The 23,464-nt window shown below is 42.7% G+C and overlaps 2 protein-coding genes and 2 long non-coding RNA genes across 4 annotated transcripts in view; 2 read left to right on the top strand and 2 right to left on the bottom strand.

Annotated features, from left to right (window-relative positions):
- The window catches only part of LOC138976225 (uncharacterized), a 525,645-nt gene extending 511,212 nt beyond the window's left edge, over positions 1 to 14,433 (bottom strand). The window contains exons 1-2 of the long non-coding RNA XR_011458914.1: positions 14,149 to 14,433; positions 13,106 to 13,757 (exon numbers count right to left, since the gene is read on the bottom strand). This is a non-coding gene — a long non-coding RNA (uncharacterized lncRNA). The remainder of the gene's footprint in view (positions 1 to 13,105; positions 13,758 to 14,148) is intronic.
- Positions 5,271 to 7,993, top strand: LOC138976204 (uncharacterized). Its single transcript, XR_011458903.1, has 2 exons — positions 5,271 to 6,163; positions 6,552 to 7,993. It is a non-coding gene; the product is annotated as an uncharacterized lncRNA (long non-coding RNA).
- A 4,021-nt stretch (positions 14,434 to 18,454) lies between the features above and the next one.
- On the top strand, positions 18,455 to 20,250 carry LOC138977221 (uncharacterized). Its single transcript, XM_070350127.1, has 4 exons — positions 18,455 to 18,609; positions 19,025 to 19,183; positions 19,572 to 19,661; positions 20,097 to 20,250. Exons 1-4 carry the CDS (start codon positions 18,455 to 18,457, stop codon positions 20,248 to 20,250), a joined length of 558 nt encoding a protein of 185 aa, XP_070206228.1.
- A 1,228-nt stretch (positions 20,251 to 21,478) lies between these two features.
- LOC138977220 (uncharacterized) lies at positions 21,479 to 22,563 on the bottom strand. Its single transcript, XM_070350125.1, has 3 exons — positions 22,506 to 22,563; positions 22,248 to 22,292; positions 21,479 to 21,746 (listed from the first exon to the last, which is right to left on the bottom strand). The coding sequence occupies exons 1-3, from the start codon at positions 22,561 to 22,563 to the stop codon at positions 21,580 to 21,582; spliced, it is 270 nt and encodes an 89-aa protein (XP_070206226.1). The 3' UTR covers positions 21,479 to 21,579.
- Between the last annotated feature and the right edge of the window lie 901 nt (positions 22,564 to 23,464).

The following is a 23,464-nucleotide window of genomic DNA, read 5'->3' as shown; positions in this document are numbered from 1 at the left end:
TCTATCTTCACCTCTCTCAACACCACCATCATCACCACAGTCATTCACTCTATCTTCACCTCTCTCAACACCACCATTATCACCACAGTCATTCACTCTGTCTTCACCTCCCTCTTTACCACCATCACCACCAACCTCTTTAGCACACCTCTCTTATCACCATCATCACCATCACAGTCCTTCGCCACTTTGTCTTCACCTCTCTCATCAACACCATCGCCACCACAGTCATTCACTCTGTCTTCACCTCTCTTATCACCATCATCACCATCACAATCCTTCACCACTCTGTCTTCACCTCCCTCTTCACCACCATCACAGTCCTTCACCACTCTGTCTTCACCTCTCTCAACACCACCATTATCACCACAGTCATTCACTCTGTCTTCACCTCTCTTATCACCACCATCACCATTACAGTCCTTTACCACTCTGTCTTCACCTCTCTTATCACCACCATCACCATTCCAGTCCTTTACCACTGTCTTCACCTCCCTCTTCACCACCATCACCATCACAGTCCTCCATCATTCTGTTTTCACCTCCTTCCTCACCACCATCACCGTCACAGTCCTTCACCACTCTGTCTTCACCTCTCTTATCACCACCATCACCATTACAGTCCTTCACCACTCTGTCTTCACCTCCCTCTTCACCGCCATCACCATCACAGTCCTTTACCACTCTGTCTTCACCTCCCTCCTCACCACCATCACCATCACAGTCCTTTACCACTCTGTCTTCACCTCCCTCTTCACCACCATCACCATCACAGTCCTTTACCACTCTGTCTTCACCTCCCTTCTCACCGCCATCACCATCACAGTCCTTTACCACTCTGTCTTCACCTCCTTCTTCACCGCCATCACCATCACAGTCCTTTACCACTCTGTCTTCACCTCCCTCTTCACCACCATCACAGTCCTTTACCACTCTGTCTTCACCTCCCTCCTCACCACCATCACCATCACAGTCCTTTACCACTCTGTCTTCGCCTCCCTCTTCACCACCATCACCATTACAGTCCTTCACCACTCTGTCTTCACCTCTCTTATCACCACCATCACCATTACAGTCCTTTACCACTCTGTCTTCACCTCCCTCCTCACCACCATCACCATCACAGTCCTTCACCACTCTGTCTTCACCTCCCTCCTCACCACCATCACCATCACAGTCCTTTACCACTCTGTCTTCACCTCCCTCTTCACCACCATCACCATCACAGTCCTTTACCACTCTGTCTTCACCTCCCTCTTCACCGCCATCACCATCACAGTCCTTCACCACTCTGTCTTCACCTCCCTCTTCACCGCCATCACCATCACAGTCCTTCACCACTCTGTCTTCACCTCCCTCCTCACCACCATCACAATCCTTCACCACTCTGTCTTCACCTCTCTTATCACCACCATCACCATCACAGTCCTTCACCACTCTGTCTTCACCTCTCTCATCACCACCATCATCACCACAGTCCTTCACCACTCTGTCTTCACCTCTCTTATCACCACCATCACCATTACAGTCCTTTACCACTCTGTCTTCACCTCCCTCTTCACCACCATCACCATCACAGTCTTTTACCACTCTGTTTTCACCTCCTTCTTCACCGCCATCACCATCACAGTCCTTCACCACTCTGTCTTCACCTCCCTCTTCACCGCCATCACCATCACAGTCTTTTACCACTCTGTTTTCACCTCCTTCTTCACCACCATCACCGTCACAGTCCTTCACCACTCTGTCTTCACCTCTCTTATCACCACCATCACCATCACAGTCCTTCACCACTCTGTCTTCACCTCTCTTATCACCACCATCACCATCACAGTCCTTTACCACTCTGTCTTCACCTCCCTCTTCACCGCCATCACCATCACAGTCCTTTACCACTCTGTCTTCACCTCCCTCTTCACCGCCATCACCATCACAGTCCTTTACCACTCTGTCTTCACCTCCCTCTTCACCACCATCACCATCACAGTCCTTTACCACTCTGTCTTCACCTCCCTCCTAACCACCATCACAATCCTTCACCACTCTGTCTTCACCTCCCTCCTCACCACCATCACCATCACAGTCCTTCACCACTCTGTCTTCACCTCTCTTATCACCACCATCACCATCACAGTCCTTTACCACTCTGTCTTCACCTCTCTTATCACCACCATCACCATCACAGTCCTTTACCATTCTGTTTTCACCTCCCTCCTCACCACCATCACAGTCCTTTACCACTCTGTTTTCACCTCCTTCCTCACCACCATCACCATCACAGTCCTTCACCACTCTGTCTTCATCTCCCTCTTCACCACCATCACCATCACAGTCCTTTACCACTCTGTCTTCACCTCCCTCCTCACCACCATCACCATCACAGTCCTTTACCACTCTGTTTTCACCTCTCTTATCACCATCATCACCATCACAGTCCTCCACCACTCTGTCTTCACCTCCCTCTTCACCACCATCACCATCACAGTCCTTCACCACTCTGTCTTCACCTCTCTTATCACCACCATCACCATCACAGTCCTCCACCACTCTGTCTTCACCTCCCTCTTCACCACCATCACCATCACAGTCCTCCACCATTTTGTTTTCACCTCCCTCCTAACCACCATCACCGTCACAGTCCTTTACCACTCTGTCTTCACCTCTCTTATCACCACCATCATCATTACAGTCCTTTACCACTCTGTCTTCACCTCTCTTATCACCACCATCACCGTCACAGTCCTTTACCACTCTGTCTTCACCTCCCTTATCACCACCATCACCGTCACAGTCCTTCACCACTCTGTCTTCACCTCCCTCTTCACCACCATCACCGTCACAGTCCTTCACCACTCTGTCTTCACCTCTCTTATCACCACCATCACCATCACAGTCCTTTACCATTCTGTTTTCACCGACTTCACCTCCCTCTTCACCACCATCACCGTCACAGTCCTTCACCACTCTGTCTTCACCTCCCTCCTCACCTCCATCACCGTCACAGTCCTCCACCACTCTGTCTTCACCTCCCTCTTCACCACCATCACCATCACAGTCCTCCATCATTCTGTTTTCACCTCCTTCCTCACCACCATCACCGTCACTGTCCTTTACCACTCTGTCTTCACCAACTTCACCTCCCTCTTCACCACCACCCCTATAGCTAATCACAATTATGTCTCCACCACCCTCATCATTGCCATCACTGCCGGGACCACCAAAGTCTTTCCCAAAACCACCACCTCCTTTCTTCTCATAGTTCGCAGCACCACACACCTGGCTCACATGAGGGGGAGACGCTGAATCAATGCCCCCGACCAGGGCACCGCTAACCCTCAGTCATGGCAGACCCCAGACCCCCATCTGCAGGTTCCTCAGCAAGGTGCCACAGACCCAGGGCATGGTAGTCGACTTCGGTGACGCCCAGCTTGAATAGGTCATCAGGCGTGTCAATGACGACCGGTTTGGGACGGTCTGATGGATGAAGGCCAAGAGGTGACTTCTTCGCACAGAAGATCTTGCCGTCGATGGTCCAAGCATTGTACGGGCCGAGTTTCTTGACAAAGCCCAACAACTTGGCCCTCTGTGGGGTAATGTCATCATTGATGAAGACATTCTTGTACTCCGGTTTGTCTTTGAGGGTTTTCTTGTTTTTCATCACTTCACTTCGCTTGCGGCGAGAAACAAATCTAACAAGTATGGGGCGAGACCCTTTCACTACTTTTCCTGCTCTGTGTGACACAGAAATGTCAGCCTCACTCACGTCCACATCTGCATCCTGAAAGACTTTGATGGCTTTCTCCTCCACCTCTTCCGCTGTCTCACCAACACTCTGCGGAATACCAAACACTCTGACACTCTCTCGCCTAGTGTACTGCTGAAGTCTGTCATTTTCGTAGGTTAGTACACGCACAGCAGACAGCAACCTTTCAGACCTCGGTTCTGGTCTAGGGGAGACAATCGATTCCAAAAGTTCTTCGATCCCTGTTATCACACCCCTCACCACCTCACTAACCACCACTGACATTGCTGTGACCATCATGGGTACCATCTTCACAATTGGATCGTTCGAGTCATCACCAGAAGACTTAAACATAGCCAGAGCTTCGCTAACTTTTGAAATGATAGCGTCTTGAAAAGTTTCAGAGGAAAGACCACTCATGACTGACTGCAGTTGCGGTGAACCCATGCCACCACCTCCGACAGTCCCCTGACCCTCGCTCGTACTAGGAATCACCTAGCTCCTCCTTTTCCTGAACTTTCTGTCTCTTTGACGACACACCGCTAGAAAAAGGCGATCTGAAAGGTGATCAAAGGTGTAGTGAATGTAAGTCCCCTTCTTGCCTTCGACATGTCAGTTGTCACCGTGGTTCACCGTGGTTCACATCCATCAATCACACACTTCGACCGGGCGCGCGGCAAACCACATGCTAGTGAAAAACCAAAGTCACAATAGAGCCTAAAACTAGGCCACAGCTATAAACTGATTCACTGTAGCACAGCGCATCGGAGTACGGACACAGCAGGTAAAAAGAGAGATTCACGTGCGCGTGCTTATACAGGTAACTGCAGGTAACTATCGCTGTAGCTGTGTCAAACATGCAATGTCACTCATTGTATCGAAAAGAAAAGTCAGCAGCTTGCAATTCATACACAGGGTCTCAACATACCATATTGTTGTTGGGTAATAAAGCAAACCATTAGCAGTCGGCTTGTCGGAGAATACACCTCACATGTTTGGCAGACACACACCAGAGTCACTTTTACTGGAGCCCCACACACACACACCTGTCAACAGTCCGACATCTTGCTAGACGAATCACCAGCGCCATACTGTTTTGCGCGGCGTTGAAGAAAAACACACGGCCATAGTCACATGTGTATGGCATTCCGTTTGTCAAATAATTATTTGGATACTTTTTCATGTTTTTTTCACCAGTTTTAGCTAAATAATCATTATTTAGAAGCTCATGTGCTAAATAAGTAATTGTTTATAAACAATGTAAAACAATTCTAAATAATTTTTTATTTACGTAAACCATTCATTATTTACCTAAACAATTCATTGTTTACGTAAATAATTCATTGTTTACGTAAATAATGATTTATTTACGTAAACAATATATTATTTAGATTTATATTACATTGTTTATAAACAATCAGCAATGTTTCTAAATAAATCATTATTTACGTAAACAATGAATTATTTACGTAAATAATTCATTGTTTACGTAAATAATGATTTATTTACGTAAACAATATATTATTTAGACTTATAATACATTGTTTATAAACAATGAGCAATGTTTCTAAATAAATCATTATTTACGTAAACAATGAATTATTTACGTAAACAATTCATTGTTTACGTAAACAATGAATTGTTTAGCCAAGACATTTTCCATTATTTAGGGGTTTCTAGGATTCGCTTCTGAACTAAGTTTTATGTCTTTCAGTGATTACTATAATTGAATACAAGGTCTCTCCACACACTCTTATCTTAAAATAGCTGTTGTTTGGATATTATTTTGTTTATTTTACAAGCCGAGTACGAAAATAACTGATCTCAAACACAGTCAAAGGTCAAGGTCAATTAAGGGTTTTCTCTGCCGGGAGTGTTTAGTGTTTGCATTTTCTTGCTTGAAGTTGTTGAAACACAGTATTTTCCCCTTATGTTCTCTGTTCTGTTTATGTCCCAACAACATGCCTGTCTTTCCATTTCTCTTCCTTTCATCGTTTCATTTCAAAGAGAAAAGTAAAAACAGCTGTGAACCGTTGAAAAACGGGAAACAATGCCTCCTGGAGTGACTTCCCTTGCCTTGAAAGCAAGATGGAGAAACAGCGACCGGGCAAGAAGCGAACATATTCTGAGCGATTGTTACCAGAGGAGAGGCGGCGATACCATCAGAAGATTTTGGAGAGTGATGGGAATGATCCGTATGACATTCCAACCAGGTGCTGGTCAGCAAATCCGGACGATCTGCCAGAGCTGAGTTACATCAACATCGTAAATTATTTTGTGCTTGGCAAGAACTGAGAAGAGTGCATGTTGCTGAAAGCTTACAAACGTTTGGATTCCTACCGACTTTTTGTCTCTGGCTGGGTGAGGGATGTCAAGCGCTACAGCCCTGATGGCTGTCAAAACTCTGTCATTTCTGCAAAGGTAAGAATGTGCTTTCAGTTTATAAATATAATAATGAATGAACGTGAGTGTTCTCTGTCTTGTGTTGCAGATTTCACTTGTAAGTTGCAGTTCAGGATATTGTGTTGAGGCTTTGTCTTTAATATATTCTTCGCTTTAGTTTGTATTCTGGACTACGACAAAAGCTGTAGATAGTCTTGAATATATTTATATTTTGAAATAGCTTGCAAAATATTATATTTATATATAATTATAATGAGCTTCATGTTCATATTCAGTTAAAAATCTGTTGTTTACTTTTCATTGTTAATGTTGTAAAGCACATTGACATTATGTGCGTCTTAGAGTTATATTCATTCGATTGACCTAGCTGAATGCTGATTTGTGTGATCTTCAATTTATGTTTCAGGTTCTTCATTCACAACGCCTTAATGAACCAGCACTTTCTCCTTGGACCATCGCCACTTTTGATGGCAACATACTGTCAGCACACTGTACCTGCATGGCCGGAGTTGGAGAAACCTGCATGGCCGGAGTTGGAGAAACCTGCACACACGTCCCTTCACCTTCAAGGAGTCAGCTGTTGAGTGTGTGTGACAGACCGCCATTTCTGTTTGGAATCTAACAGTGAGGGGATGCTTTGTCTGCGCAAGGACCACCCATACTTAAAAGTTAAATAGTCAAGTACCGGTACAGTGCCAGATTGTTATGACCGGTTCCTCCTACTGCGATTTCATGGTGTGGACTACTGTGGATAAAGTTATTGTCTGAGTATTGCCTGACTGTGATTTTTGGGCAATGTGTGTGGAGAAAGCTTTGAAAGTGTTCAGACTCGCAGTTTTTCCAGAGCTAGTTGGAAACTGGCTGGACAGAGAAGCTGAGCCTCTACAAGCAGTGGATGTGAACCAGGAGCAGCTGCAAACACAAGCCGTGAAACGCAGCAAGAAACAGTGACAATGCCAGACTCGCTTGCTCATGTGTGTGGGAAAACAAACATCATGTATGACTGTACACACAGAAAGTGGCCAGTAGTAAAGTTGTAAAGAGGGAGAGAAAAGAGGGCATGTAATGTTTTAAATCACAGTTCACACTCACAGAGAAGTCATTGTTCCATTCTTGTTTCATTTTATTCTTAAAGTAAAATCATGCACAGATGTAGGCATACATTTTGTTTAGGATCACTGACCACAATACAAAATCAAGTGCTACAAGTATAAATTATGATGCATACAGGACATTATTTTGTGATTGTTTTACATCCACTGCTGTGAATAACAAAGAATCATGAGCAGTTTGATTATCAACTTATTCAGCCAGGTATATTGTTCATTCTCCTTGTTCAATGTTTCCAGTGACACGGATTGGCTGCTTGATTTAGGGAACAAATAAGAGTGTGTGGTCCAGCGTAGTTCTGCATCAGTACAGTCAAGTAATACAGTGTTTAAATTGGCAGTGGAACTGAAAGTTAGTTTCTATTATCAACTAGTTCTGTTTTGATGACAACAAAATTGAACACACTTATTTCTGCAAAAAAGCGCACAGGTCTATTTATCATAATGAATAGTTAATGACTCACATGCCCACAGTATGTTATTTCAAATTTGAACATTTAGTGAAAGTGTTCTTCTCTTCACTTTGGCTTGATACCTGCAATACTGGTAGTGGTATGTTCAGTGTTGCTTGAAGTTGCATGTTATTGGTAGTTTAAATGTGTGCTCGCATTTCAAGTGTAGGCCATTTAATTTTGCAATGCTCCTGATCTTGTTTCCTGTGTAGAGCTATTTTGAGGTTAATCAGCATAATTCAACCTTTGTCAGTTGTGTCAATACATGTCACATTTATGCAAAATGATTTCAAAGTGTATGTTAATGTGGTGTGTGTGTGTGTGTGTGTGTGTGTGTGTGTGTGTGTGATAGAAAGAGTGAAATCTGCTCTTGAAATGGAAGGAAATAGCAGCAGGTCAGATCATATACACATGATACATGTATGTGTATTCAAATTCAAGATTCCATCCAGTGAAAACATAACAGAAAAACTGTTGCTACTGCTCATGTGAGACACCTGCATCAGAATTAGATACAATACACCACAGTTTAATTAACACATTCTTTAAACAATGCCTTTATCTTCAAATTCAAGATTCCGTCCAGTGAAAACATAATAACAGAAAGACTATTGCTACTGCTCATGAGAGACATCAGAATCAGATACAAGACACCACAGTTCAGGGGTGTTGCTAGACATTTTTATGTTGGGACATTTGGCCAAAACTGTCAGAATGCTTTAGGACATTGTGAAAAAATTTCGGCCATTATTTTGGCTCATCGAAAGTCACCGCAACATTGAAGCACAAGAGGTAATCATTGTCTTAGGAACACAGAACATATGTTGCATACTGCAACTGAAACAATCAGCTTTGTTGATTTAAGTAAAACACAAAGACACCAATTCTTTAAAACTTTTTCAAACCTTTAACTTTAATGTTTTGAAAGTAAAACAATAAAACTCTTCCAATCTTGACAAGCCTTTCAGTTGGAAATATGACTGGTAAAACACCAATAAAACATAAACACACTCTGACACCGTCACATAACATTGTGATTTTATCCATTGTTTTGAAGGTTTCCTGATACACGAGCACATCTATGGATCTTGCATGGTCTTTGCTAGCGAGGTGGTCAGTTAATGCTGAAATTTTGGCAACCTCCCCTGGTGAAAATATTTTTACATCCACCGTTCTTGCACAGTTTGCAAAACATGGACCCACCCTCATAGCTAAGCCATGGGTGTAGGCCTAGGGTGAGCCAATTGCTTGAAAACCACGATTTGGATGTCGCTTTTCAATCTCAGCAGATGTCGATACGCCGGTGAATGTGACTGTCCTCTGCTAAGCTTGTGTCGTCTGCTTCCATCGACTCGACAACACTACCCCTATCACTCACACTGTCCACGTTCGCGGTGTTGCTGTTATTTTTTTCAGAAGCACCTACCTTGGCGAAGGGTAGCACACCGTGGCCACTGATCAATTGAGTTTTTTTCTTCTTTTTTGGTTGCGACATGATGTTCGGCGAACGCAAACGCTGAGCCTGAGCGGTCCGCAGAAAGTGTGGTTTCCCTTGTCGAAACCACTCTGGCAGCTATAGTTTTTGTCAATGGCTTGCGCTCAAAACACTGATGTTTCGTTCTTGGTATTCACGAAGAAAATAAACGCCAGTCAGTTGTCTAAGTACATCGGCAGCAGTTTTATCAATCAATCAATCAATGACGCTTATATCGCGCATATTCCGTGGGTACAGTTCTAGGCGCTCTGCAGTAATGCCGTGTGAGATGAAATTTTATACGGCCAGTAATTGCAGCCATTTCGGCGCATATTTACCTTTCACGGCCTATTATTCCAAGTCACACGGGTATAGGTAGACAATTATTAACCGGCTGTGCCTAAGCAATTTTGCCAGGAAAGACCCTTTTGTCAATCGTGGGATCTTTAACGTGCACACCCAATGTAGTGTACACGGGGGGGGGGAGTTCGGACACCGAAGAGAGTCTGCACACAAAGTTGACTCTGAAATAAATTTCCGCCGAACCTGGGATCGAACTCACGCTGACAGCGGCCAACTGAATGCAAATCCAGCGCGCTACGAACTGAGCTATATCCCCGCCCAAAAGCCTGACCAATAAAAAACCCGGACAAACCTTGGCCGATTCAGACGAATACTCTTCGGACATTTGGCCGATAAGTACATGAAAGTTTCGGCCAAAGTTAAAAAAAAATCGGCGATTGGCCGAAGGGCCGACCCAAACGACACCCCTGTTAACCCTCAGGCTGGTTGTCGCGACATATGTCGCGCTACTTTACGTATACTGTCACCTGGTTGTCACGACATATGTCGCGCTACTGGCTCAGTCTGTTTGGTCGGTTCCGATTACCTCCCATGGATGCGAAAACCTATATGACCGTTTTTTGTTATTTTTCTCTCTGTTAATTCACCAGTGGCTATGTAACATGTGTTACAGAATTGCACCAGTGTAAGGGTTAACATATATTCTTTAGTCTAAACAATGCCTTCAGTTTGAACACTAGGCTGTGCAAACATTGACAAGCCCAGATGATAAAGTGACTATTTTGTCCAGTGTTACCACTTCTTCCTCTTCCCTTGCAAACAAAAGATCAGTCAGAATATCAGAGTTCAAAATTGTGTACTTTCCCCAAAGAATACCGATAACTCGCTCAACATAAATTCTCAGATTAGCTAGTTTGCGTGTTGACTATCTCATAAGCTGTAAGCTCACTCTTCTTTCTTGTAAAGGCAGGGATTTTCACTTGTGCACCTCTCATAGCCACTAGTTCATTAATGTCAAATCCCCTGTCGGCCAAAATGACATCATTTTGTACAATATTGTCTAGATACCCACTATTTGCAGTGATGTGCTTGTCACTTGAAAGCCCACCCCACCCTTTAGAAATAAAAGAAATATGGCCTTGAGGTGTAATTGATATTAGGTATTTAATTTATGGTGCACAAAATTGGTATTACTATCGTTAACAGTTATACAGGGTTTTAAAACTATCGTTAACTGTTATACTTATATATAGAGTTTCAAAACTATCGTTATCTGTTATATATAGTTTCAAAACTATCGTTAACTGTTAAATAGAGTTTTGAAACTATCGTTAACTGTTATATAGAGTTTCGAAACTATTGTTAACTGTTTAATAGAGTTTCGAAACTATCGTTAACTGTTATTTAGAGTTATAATATATCAATACAAACGCGCTATTGCTAAAACTATGAATAACAGATAACGAGGGTTTCGCAAAACGGCGGCATGGTGCGCGCAAGTGATATTACTATCGTTAACTGTTATATAGAGTTTCTAAAAATAGCGATGGCGTGGTCGGATGTTTTGATGCCGGCAAAATGGCTGCTGAACGTTTCGTTCGAGCAGAGACATGTCTCTGGTTCGAGCGAATTTGCACTAAATTACTACAACATGATTTAGTAGATCAGGGATCGCGTTTACGCACGATTTGTGCGTATTTGACGCATTTTAAAAGTCGTTGGCGCGTTTTTTTCGCCGCGCCGCGTAAGCCATACGCAAAAATATTGTAACTTTTTCTTGTCTTCACGCAGCGCTTTTGCTCTGACTTAATAATCACCCGATCCTGAAACTGACTATAGGGCTCGAGAAGTGACGACACACATGAAATCTGCGCGTCAAAACTAAAGTCTGTTTCTTTTTGCATCGAAGTATCGCAAACGAACGTAACGAGGGTATTACCAGATAATGTCTTGTCGGATAATGAAACAGACATTAGCTGCTCTCCCATCTCGCGCTTCCAAAAGGCGGAAAGTGTGTCTAGTCGTATTAGAGCGGGAAACAAACTCGCAAGGCCCGAAGGTTGGAGACAGCAGGGGTGTTATTCGACAGGCGTGCGCTGAGTTCGACAGGAAAACTCGCCGTATTTAGGTAAGGAGTGTCTTTAAGTCTTTCGTGCGTGTTTTGTTTGTGTCTGTACGTGTGTTCGTAGTACGCAAAAATATTGGTCCGTGACGCGTTTTTTTCGTTTCGTTGCGTATGACTTACGCGTTTTTTAAAAAGCTAGCGCGATCCCTGGTAGATCATATTCAACTAACTGTCGTCTGATAAGTCCATCATTTCGCTGCTTCGTTTAATCAAGTAATCAAATCTTCGTTACAGCTAGGACGCTTCCTGTTTTCACAGAAATATTGGTCAGTGTCAGCTTGACCCGTTCTAGCTACCGCGCTGTGTGCGGGTCAGTTTGTACACATACGGCTGGCATGCATGCAGTGGGCAACGGTACACGATGCGAAAGCATGCAGTGTTTTCCAAAACGCGCCTTGGGGGATGTCACTCGGGAAACACGTTGTTTTGTGTTTGTTTTGAAAAACCCCCACTGTTTTGTGTAATGCGTCATGGTCTTTTCCGCGAATATTCAGTAGGCCTACCGTCTTCAAACCGCACACGTGGAAAACGGTACGGCCGAAAGTACAAATGATAAAGCTAATATTAAACAAACTCAACAATGATTTGAGAAGACGACAACAGAAGAACGGTCACTAACTAAATAATGTTGTAGTTTTTTAAATTATGTTTCTAGTTAAAATGTACATTTCGTAGCAAAAAGACAGTTTTGCAATGGCATTTCAGGGTTTTCCCATTTGGGAACGATACCAACGCGCTTTTGATAAAACTATCGTTAGCTGTTATATAGAGTTTCTGAAACTCTATATAACAGATAACGATAGTTTCGAAACTCTACATAACAGTTAACGATAGTAATATCAATTTGGCGCACCATATTAATTGTATTGTTGTGCTTGTAGTTAGACCAGGTGAGTGCACTAGCGCTATAGCATCAACACTGGAGGGTCTCTCAATGAATATATTTCAAAACAGTCAATAATGGACACTACTCTGTTCCATGGATAGGGAAGGAACTGTGGCGGTATACTTGTCTTTATACTTTGCCTGTCTGGCCAGAAAACAAGTGGCTGCAGTCTGTGGTAGTGGTACATGATATGCACAGTCTCGTGAAAAACTTTGCTGGCAGATGTTCTTGACACAGAAAAGATGTATGCCAGGTGTTGCAGAGGTGTGTTAAGGCGTATATATGCATGAATGAGAGCTTGAAACTGTGTCAGTGCTCTGCGCGAGTGTGTTGGCAAATGCGATGCAAGAAAATCGGGGATATAGCTCAGTTGGTAGCGTGCTGGATTTGTATTCAGTTGGCCGTTGTCAGCGCGAGTTCGATCCCAGGTTCGGCGGAAATTTATTTCAGAGTCAACTTTGTGTGCAGACTCTCTTCGGTGTCCGAACTCCCCCCCCCCCCCCCCCCCCTTGTACACTACATTGGGTGTGCACGTTAAAGATCCCACGATTGACAAAAGGGTCTTTCCTGGCAAAATTGCTTAGCCACATTTAATAATTGTCTACCTATACCCGTGTGACTTGGAATAATAGGCCGTGAAAGGTAAATATGCGCCGAAATGGCTGCAATCTACTGGCCGTATAAAATTTCATCTCACACGGCATCACTGCAGAGCGCCTAGAACTGTACCCACGGAATATGCGCGATATAAGCCTCATTGATTGATTGATTGAAAATCAAATAATGTAACAAGTGTGAAGAAATTAGAAATCCCAGTAAAATATCGTACAGTATCGTCATTGTCCCTCAAAGATTCAAGTGTCATTTTTTTCTTGGCAAGTTCGTCTTTAAGTTCCCGAGTTTCTAGCACCAGCCTGTTAAGTTCATCCCGTAGCTGCTTTTCTTCATCTTTAGAAATACAGGCAAAATTGTCATAGGTTTCAGTCTGGCAATAAGTACCGCCACAGTCACCTCTCTCGGGAAGAGGAGCAGCCAGTTCTGCTGTATCCGAAGTACCTTCACCGTCGCCATCACCAGCATCCTCTGCTAAATTAGGGTGAGAAGGACAAGGAGTTGACTCACTCCCCACAAGCTTCTTCCTCTCCTTCAGTCCTTGAGTCTCTGGTACTGTCCTTGTTGGCTGTCAGGCTGTGTCCCTGCACCATACCCAAGTTTCAAAGTAGGTGTCCAGCTCGGACTGTTTACTTCCCACAGATGGTTGCCCTGCAGAAAAAATCAAAGGCAAATGTATTGTAAATTATGGATTGGGAGTTATTTTAAAAATAAGTCGCCCAAACAAAATGAATGAGTAAATCTCGACACAGATCTACCCTTTAAAACTGAACTATGAAGTTGTATCAACAATGACCATTTAGTGTTCAAATAAATTCTGATTATCAAATCCAAGTATTTCACACATATGGCATTCTCACAAGTCATGGTTTTGGGCAACCATGATAAGTTGTTACACTGAGAGTAAGTGTAAGACTGACTCACTCAGTCATAGACTGCACTCGGTGCAGGACTGACCGACTGTCCGCACACTACCATTACAACACAGCTTGCATAAAACACAGACTAACCAAGGCAGGTGAACAAAAGCATGAGTACTTACCATTGACAAAATGATCAGAGCACACGTAATAATCTCCTAGCTGTTGATTCAAAGTTGAAATTCTTCAGCTGAAGCTGTGCCAACCATTCTCGCCGGCGTCGTGCAGTCAAATCCCTTGTCTCTTTGCCCTTTCCGTTGACAACAAAGAAAAGAATCTTCTGTCCCTATCTCTATCTTGTCTGTTATGGCAATGTTTAACACTACAACTAGAGACCATGTCGATAAATGCGAGAGATTCAGAGTGCAGATTTCGCGTGTTGCCTTCTCGCGAGTTCCGCCGGAATGCATGGGGCAAGGCCGGACAACTCTGCACACGACTGTGTGACGTCATCGCGTCAGAGCTCATACCAAGTTGTGGTGTGTTGTGTAACCTACAGATAACAAAAAGTTTAATCATGCAGTAAGAGAAATGGAAAGAGAAACAAACAGTTTTTGTTGAGACAGAACAGAACACTTAGGACGGAAAACTTTTTTTCAACAACTTCCAGGGAGAGAATGCAAACACTAAACACTCCCGGTCATGACCTTGACCTTTTGTTTGTTTTCGCATTCAGTTCTTTTCGTACGGCAATTTCAGCTTGTAAAATAAACAAATTTACGAACATTTTCTGATAAATAATGTTTGGAGATACCTTGTATTGAATTATAGTATATACACAAAGAAAAAAAATGAAGCTTAGAAGTCAATTCTTGATTCCCCTAAATAATGAAAACTGCTTTCCCTAAACAATGAATTGTTTACGTAAATAATTCATTGTTTACGTAAATAATGATTTATTTAGAAACATTGCTCATTGTTTATAAACAATGTAATATAAGTCTAAATAATATATTGTTTACGTAAATAAATCATTATTTACGTAAACAATGAATTATTTACGTAAATAATTCATTGTTTACGTAAATAATGATTTATTTAGAAACATTGCTGATTGTTTATAAACAATGTAATATAAGTCTAAATAATATATTGTTTACGTAAATAAATCATTATTTACGTAAACAATGAATTATTTACGTAAACAATGAATTGTTTAGGTAAATAATGAATGGTTTACGTAAATAAAAAATTATTTAGAATTGTTTTACATTGTTTATAAACAATTACTTATTTAGCACATGAGCTTCTAAATAATGATTATTTAGCACAAACTGGTGAAAAAAACATGAAAAAGTATCCAAATAATTATTTGACAAACGGAATGCCATACACGTGTGGTGCCAGGTTTGAGAATTCTCTCCATCGGAAATGTTGACGTAGTTTTGAAGACTGCACTTTCCCAGCCCGGCACTCGACATGTCTACTTGGAACGTCTGTTCTGGGGTAGTGACGCTAATTGTACACGTCATCGGGCCTTCGTCATCATTGGCGTCATCGCTGCCACCTTCATCGTAGTGAACTGTCAGCTTGTTGGTGAGTGACTGGAGGTGTTGGTTTTGCTGCAGGCAGTAGGATATTTCTTCTTGGTTGTACTCCGCCTTCTCTACAAACAGTGGCATAATTATGTCCACACTCCATTCGCCCTCGTCCAAAGGAATCTCTTCAACGAAAGAGTAATGTGCAGTTTTCTGTGCTTGTGTTTCTTCTGCGTAGTCGGTATCAAAGGCTGATGGATCACTGTAGTCATCGCTTTTTTCTGCATCATGGGCCGACATAGTATAGATATCAACGCGTTTGTCCATGCCATAAGCTGATACATCATTATATTCAACGCTGTTTTCTGTATCATTCGCTAACGGCACGGTTGGCCTAGTGGTAAGGCGTCCGCCCCGTGATCGGGAGGTCGTGGGTTCGAACCCCGGCCGGGTCAAACCTAAGACTTTAAAATTGGCAATCTAGTGGCTGCTCCGCTTGGCGTCTGGCATTATGGGGTTAGTGCTAGGACTGGTTGGTCCGGTGTCAGAACAATGTGACTGGGTGAGACATGAAGCCTGTGCTGCGACTTCTGTCTTGTGTGTGGCGCACGTTATATGTCAAAGCAGCACCGCCCTGATATGGCCCTTCGTGGTCGGCTGGGCGTTAAGAAAACAAACAAACAAGCATCATTCGCTGATGTATCACTGATATCAACGATTTGTTCGCATTATTGTTCGTGTAAAGACAGAATGCAGGAAAAGTGACAAACAGAGTTATGGTGAGGGAATATTGGCTGAAATACATTGTTTCTTAGAGAAACGTCGCCTCAAAAACAAACAGGTCATATAGCAAAGCTGGTAGAAATAGTCCGCTTTTATTTTGGCACAGCAATCTTCCGGTAGAGATTCAAAGCGTGAATTTAAAGAATTCTGTCATCGTTCGTTTCTTTGTTTTGTTAACGAGCGAATGACTAAGGATACATTATTCTACTGTGTGTGCGTGCGTGTGTGCGTGTGTGTGTGTGTGTGTGTGTGTGTGCACGTGTGAATGTGTGTATGTGCACGTGTGTGTGTGTGTGTCCGTGTCTGTGCGCCTTTGTGTCTGTGTAGGCTCATGTCTTTGTGTCTGCGCACTGGCGTGTTGTCTTGTGCGCGCGCGTGATTGTGTGTGAGTGTGTGTTTGTGTGTGTGTGTGTGTGTGTGTGTGTGTGTGTGTGTGTGTGTGTGTTTTCCATCACAATTGTCAATTTCAAAACTGCTTTTCTACTTCATCTTTTTTGGATGTTATTTACCTCTTCTGTTGTTCTCTCCTGCTGTTTCTTTCAGCGTAACCTTTTGCTAAAAGCATGCTATTTTTCATAGTATTTTAATTTTCTATAGAATGTTCATTTATAACAGTTTCTACTTTTTTATTATTGTAGAAATGCTTGATAAAATTGTTCCAAACCTGCAAGAGACCACAAACATGGAAACTCGAAAGTAATTGATGAAGACGATTAGATTGGCAAGAAAACGATTAGGAAACAGGTACTGTTGTAAATAAATCAGCGGGATATTCTATGCCTGCTTTCTCCGGGGTTCAGAAATAACCTAACAAGTAATGTATTTGTGCATGACATTTACCTAGGTATTATTGTTTGTGTCCCCAGAGAAATGAACTCAGATCTGACGTCATTCTACCATAAAACAAAACGGCAAAATGTGACAATGGCAATTATTTAAAAGAAGAAACGAAGGCGGAAGATAAATGAATGAAACTGAAAAATAAGGAGAAAAAAAGAGTAATTGACAAAATACGGTAATAATTGACTTATTCCTGTAGACTCCCTGTGGAGCAGAGGGCCGCAACGGTAACAATTACGTTACAGATATCAGAAGTATGAAGTTACACGGTGCATATATATACGTAGAGACACACTCACACACAAACACACACACACACACACACACACACACACACACACAAACACACACACACACACACACACAAACACACACACACACACTTGAACGCACGCACGCACGCCCACAAACACACACACACACACACGCACTACGTACGCACGCACACGCACGTACGCACGCACACACGCGCGCGCACGCACGCACGCACGCACGCACGCACACACGCACGCACACACACACTCACACAGAGTTTCTGTAAACAACGCAGATAATACCAGGCACATTATAGACACACGTACACTCACTCATACGCACGCACAAGTTAAAGACGCACATACACGGAGACACATACGTACATGTATAGCAATACCCATTCAAGTTCTGCGAATGAAAACACACACACACACACACACACACACACACACACTGTGTACACACACACACACACACACACACTGTACACACACACAGACACATACACACACACACACATACAAACACGCACACACACACACACACACACACACACACACAAACACACACGCACGCACACTCGCACAGAGTTTATATAACCAACGTATAGTTCATAATGCCAGGCACATGACCAGACACACGTATACTCGCCCGCACGCACTCATGCAGCCACTCGTTTAAATTGGGATCTTTCGCCGGGTACTGTACACAATCGATATCCCGACTGTGTTTTGTACAGAGTGGAATTTGTTTTTAATGAAATACATTTAGTTCTCCTATTTACTTAAAGGACCCTAACAGGCTTTTTTTGGTGTAAAAACGCGTACATTTCCGTTTTGGCGTGACTTAGGTTAACCAGACATATGCATGCCGTAGAAAATTGTTTTCTTACCTTCCCTCACAGTGTTTAGTTTATGTCGGAACCGTTTTGGGCCATAATCCGCCGAATTTCGTGGCTGAAGCGAAGCGTTTTCGCGTTCCGATCTGACGGCCATTGGATCTCGAACTGCCCGCGAGACTACGGAAGTGGAGAATTCTGGGTAAACATTCCGATGACGTCAGAAGGTGGATCATGGCAGAAGCAACTTCAGCAGCCGAACCATACAGTTTTGAGCCTCCAGCATCTTTGCTGGAGTCTTCTGAAGATGAAGAAAGTGGCAGCAGCGACGGGAGCAGTACCGTGGACGAAGCGGACGATGACATCCCTGCTGCAGGAGATGATGAAAGGTAAAAAGCATGCACTTGTACGCGGCAAATCTGTCGTCTGCTAGATCTACAGCCTGCTGATAACTTCTTTCGTGTTGCTTTGTTGTTCAAAATTCAGGTGTCAGCATTTGCTCGCTAGTGTGTAAGGGATTGTGTATTTGTGAGGAGTTCATGTGAGAATCGTAATTTAGTATAGCTGTCTTTCTGAAGTTTGACCTTTACTTCTCACAACGGTACACACGTACCGTGTATCATCCTGTATGCATGCAATGATGTCATGTAGTATTATGGAGAGACACGGAATTTTCACTTGTGAATCGTGTGTGATTACTAAAAAAAAAAAATAAAAAAAAAATAAGACACGAGAGAAACGTCCGTACCAAAATGAATGGGTTGTGTATTACAAGGTAGAATTTTATTGATTTCTCAATTTCAGGGCATGGTGTCAGTGTGGCCACTGTGTTGTGTGGCCTGGCCAGCGAAGGAGGGAGAAGGTGTGCTGCCACCACTACCCTGAAGTTACTGGAAAATTTGAGGGGGGAGGGATGCAGTGCATCACCACCCACCAGGGTTTTCGCGACAACTGTCTCTCAAGGTAACTGAATGTATTTTTTTGTGTTTTGTGTATGCACGTAACATTGCACAGAGTTATGAAAGAGAACCACTTTGATCTGCATGTCACAAGTTACATTCACACACTGACATCAACTGACTTTCATGGTCACAGAGGAAATTTACTTTTTAAATTTCTCAACTCTTTAATATAATCGCACAAATATGCATGCGCACACACTTTCTTCAGATACAATCTTCTAGTTTCAGTTCAATTCAGTTATCATTCATGGGCACTGACAAGTAATTCACACTGTATATTTGCAATAATAATAATAATAATTATGATAATAATAATAATGATAACAATAATAATGATAAAAAAAACCTTTGAAAATTGCAATAATGTAAAACATATCTGTCAATACCAGTTACACCATTGAATCAGTTATCGTCCTCTTCAAACAGTCACTGAGGAAAAGGTGGAAAGAAGAGTTTGAGAACAAGGATGAGCCACACAGGTATGCTGTATGTTTCAACATACATACATGTACTACAATGTATCAGGTTACTCCGCCCTACACCCTCCTTGTTCATGTAAACTTATACTTGCGTTCATATAAAACCAAAAGTAACAAAGAATGGGCTATACATTTAGTTCTCACTGCTTCACATTTGTTAGGTTCATCTCTGAATCATTCTAGCATCGTTATTGAAGTGATACTGTGGTTTTTTTTAAAGGACTTTCATCTTCCTGGTTGAATCTAAATTCAACTGGAACTACCCACCCAACCACCCAGCCCTATAAAAAAAAGAAAAAAGTAATCAAGATTAGATCAATACTGCACTAATTTGAAATTAATCTTTGGTAGTCTTAACATCCCAAGAATCATTAATTTTAATGTACTATTTAAAAACTTCATTCATCCTTCTAACTGTTGCCTGTATCTTTCCAGGACATATCGACATGTTGCGTACAGCAATTTTGTGCGATGGGTTTGGCACACTACGGGCAGGAAAAACAGGAAGATTTTGCCTGCCTGTGTTGTTGCCACAGTGAGGAACCAGTTTCCTTCGCAGATCTACACAGGTTTCAAATATGCTGTTTAAAGTGTAAGTACATCCGTTAACTTTTTCTGTTCATCATAAGATTCCTTTATCCTAGTCGAAGTTTTATGATTCCAGTGACTTGACTTTTAATGTGTAACATCCTCTTTGGACCGTTTAGCTTATCTTGGAACAGGTGGAGGTAATCTAATCTATTGTCGGTCGCCAGTTGAGTCGTCGACGCTGCCTGGCTACAACTTCGGCTTTGTCGACAGGCCCTGCAGTAGGACTTAGGGTCTCTGGCACCGTTTCTTGATAATCCCTTTGTGCTCGCAGAGCCTTCGCATAGCTGCCATAGGCCAGTCGCAGCGTGACCACCTCCTCAAACAGCTCATTCAGGTAACCTAATGTGCAACAGAGAAATGAAGGTTGATTTCAAAACATGAGGAGAGGAGAGCCTATGTACAAAATCAAGCACAAGATTTAGAACATGAGAAACAGCAACATTTTCAAATTATGACCAGATTTTTACCTTTTATTTTATTTTTTTCAGAAATAAACATCTGAATGCTTACATTACTAGAGATATGTAAACTGTGAGCAGTGATTTAAAATTGGATATGTTGCCACTGTTGATATTTACTTCATAGTAGCATCTACAAACTTGCATACTTTAGAACTGAAGGAAAAGTAGTCTTGAGTTGTGAATATTCTTACAGCGAGTAATAGTTTCCTTGACAGGTTTTGCAGTTGGTTGTCCCTTGTTTGCCCTTGGCCTGGCAATCTTCCACCTCAGTTCGCCTTCCTCTGTGGTTGCTTGCTCCCTCCCCTGACAATCTTCCACCTCAGTTCGCCTTCCTCTGTGGTTGCTTGCTCCCTCCCCTGGCAATCTTCCACCTCAGTTCGCCTTCCTCTGTGGTTGCTTGCTCCCTCCCCTGGCAATCTTCCACCTCAGTTCGCCTTCCTCTGTGGTTGCTTGCTCCCTCCCCTGGCAATCTTCCACCTCAGTTCGCCTTCCTCTGTGGTTGCTTGCTCCCTCCTCTGGCAATCTTCCACCTCAGTTCGCCTTCCTCTGTGGTTGCTTGCTCCCTCCCCTGGCAATCTTCCACCTCAGTTCGCCTTCCTCTGTGGTTGCTTGCTCCCTCCCCTGGCAATCTTCCACCTCAGTTCGCCTTCCTCTGTGGTTGCTTGCTCCCCCCCAGCATTAGTATCGGTGTGCATTGCTGCCAAGTAGAGTCTGCAAAAAACAAGGGCAGTATAAATGAACAGCAGAAAGAGAAAAGAAGGTCCACCATATAAAGCTTATTTATTGAGCATATTTATCGTCATAGTTTTAGTTTCATACCACAGAGAAAGAAATATTTGCCAAACAATACTATTGAAAGACAGCACTTACTTTGCTTGCATAACAGGAAAGGTGAAGTGGAGCATCTTTGGTGCAAAGTTGTTGATCACACTGTGGTATGCTTCCAAGTGGGCTGTCTGAACGTCGGGAGACAGCTGCCCAATATCTCGGAGGAGATATGGGCTTTTAATAACTCCTTCCAGAGAACGGTGAACTGGGGTGTCAGTAGACAAGAGTTTATATGGTTGATAAACACTGATATCAAATAACCAAAGGGAAGTAATCGCTCTTTATGCATACACCATGTGTAATAGAGTAAACGAGAGTTGTACGGAACCTTTTCTCCTGGCACCTGAGAGAATAACAAGCATTGAAATGAACAAGCGACTTTCATCCTCAATAAACACTGATAAACACTGATTCAAGGTTAACATATTGTTAACTTATTTAAAGAAAGGTTATGAGGTTATTTTGAAGCTCTGATGACTGGAATTTGTTTTACCTTTTGTGATCCAGGCTCGTGGTTCATCGGACAAGTCCCCATGGAGGCAGTGAGGGAAAAGGTCTCCATGCCCATGATGATGGCTGCTGATGTGATTGGCTATGGACACCCACTTGGCCTTGATCTCTTCCACCCGCGTAGCACTCTCCTCGGTAGACTGTTAGCAGTAGTATAGGTGGTTTGTTATGCGCTTTGACCACAGGCTAAGAGCACCGTGGCCAGCTTTATGGCTCGCAGCCTCCAGCTTCTTCCCGACACCTGTTTGAGACAAAGACAGTTAGATAATTTAGTTGAAATGGAAGGGAGAAAATACTTTTCTTGGATATGGTGAGGGGTGGGGTGTGTGTGTGATGCAGACATGTTTTCTGAATCTGTTTGTGACCAACAACTGTGTGTCTTAAATATAAATTTTGTCATAGATTTATATCATGAAAAAATAAATAAGATGTTCATATAACAATGTGTTCCTGCCTTTTGCCATGTGCCAAATATCAAAGTGGTGCTTGATGTCAGGCTCGTTACTTGCCATTGTGACTGATGCTGAGGTGACGTTTCAGGACAGCAAGGCCCCTTTGTAGCCCCTCCAGCTCCATTGCATGGGAATTTTTAACAGTGTTGCTCTGGAAAAAAAGTACACATAACATTTTATTCAAAATAATACTTGGGGGTTGGGGGAGGGTATTTCAGGGTTGTTCAGCTTTGCAATCTATAGGAATGTACATTTGGAGTAATTCTGTACAAACTGCTATGTCTTGAAATTGCAAAAAAAACCATACACACACAAAAACTGTACAATCAACACCAGTGCTTGTTATCAGAAGATATTCACACAAAAATGCACACAAAGTTGTGAGATACAACCAGCAAAACTGTACTTTAGTTACCTGTATCAATTCAATGTGAAGGACTTCCATTGGTGTGGCATCCAAGAGGCTGTATGCACCATATTTTGCGCAATGCCTAGGCGAATCACATCTGCCATCTCCGGCCAGTTTTACTGGGCGTGCCCTTGGCCGTGGAGTGTCAGGCTGAAGCAACTCATTCACCATCTGTACATGATGGGAAAAAATAGGTTGATACATTTTTTAAATATTTTATTAATAGTTTCAAAAGGTGAAGTAATGATTGTTTCAAAGATGAAGTTTCTGAATAAGGCATACTCATTACAGTTATCCCCTCTCCTCCTTTCCTTCCTTGTGATTTAATTTGCTTTTACAGATAACTATCAACCTACACCGAAGTCCACCCCCCCTCCTACCTGTGGGTAGCAAAAATGAGAAGAAAAGTTGTGTTTTGCAGAGTAACAAGTGAGTGCCAGTATGCAGCAACTGGTGTAAAGTGTCATCAAGTTCTGTGACACCAACAAAATACCAGCTACCTCGGACTCACCTATCGCCCCCAAAATACAAATTCAATAAACACATTGCCAT

Source organism: Littorina saxatilis, linkage group LG9, assembly GCF_037325665.1.
Source record: "Littorina saxatilis isolate snail1 linkage group LG9, US_GU_Lsax_2.0, whole genome shotgun sequence".
Lineage (NCBI taxonomy): Eukaryota > Metazoa > Mollusca > Gastropoda > Littorinimorpha > Littorinidae > Littorina > Littorina saxatilis.
The sequence above is the reverse complement of the archived record's forward strand: the minus strand, read 5'-3'. Positions and strand labels throughout refer to the sequence as shown.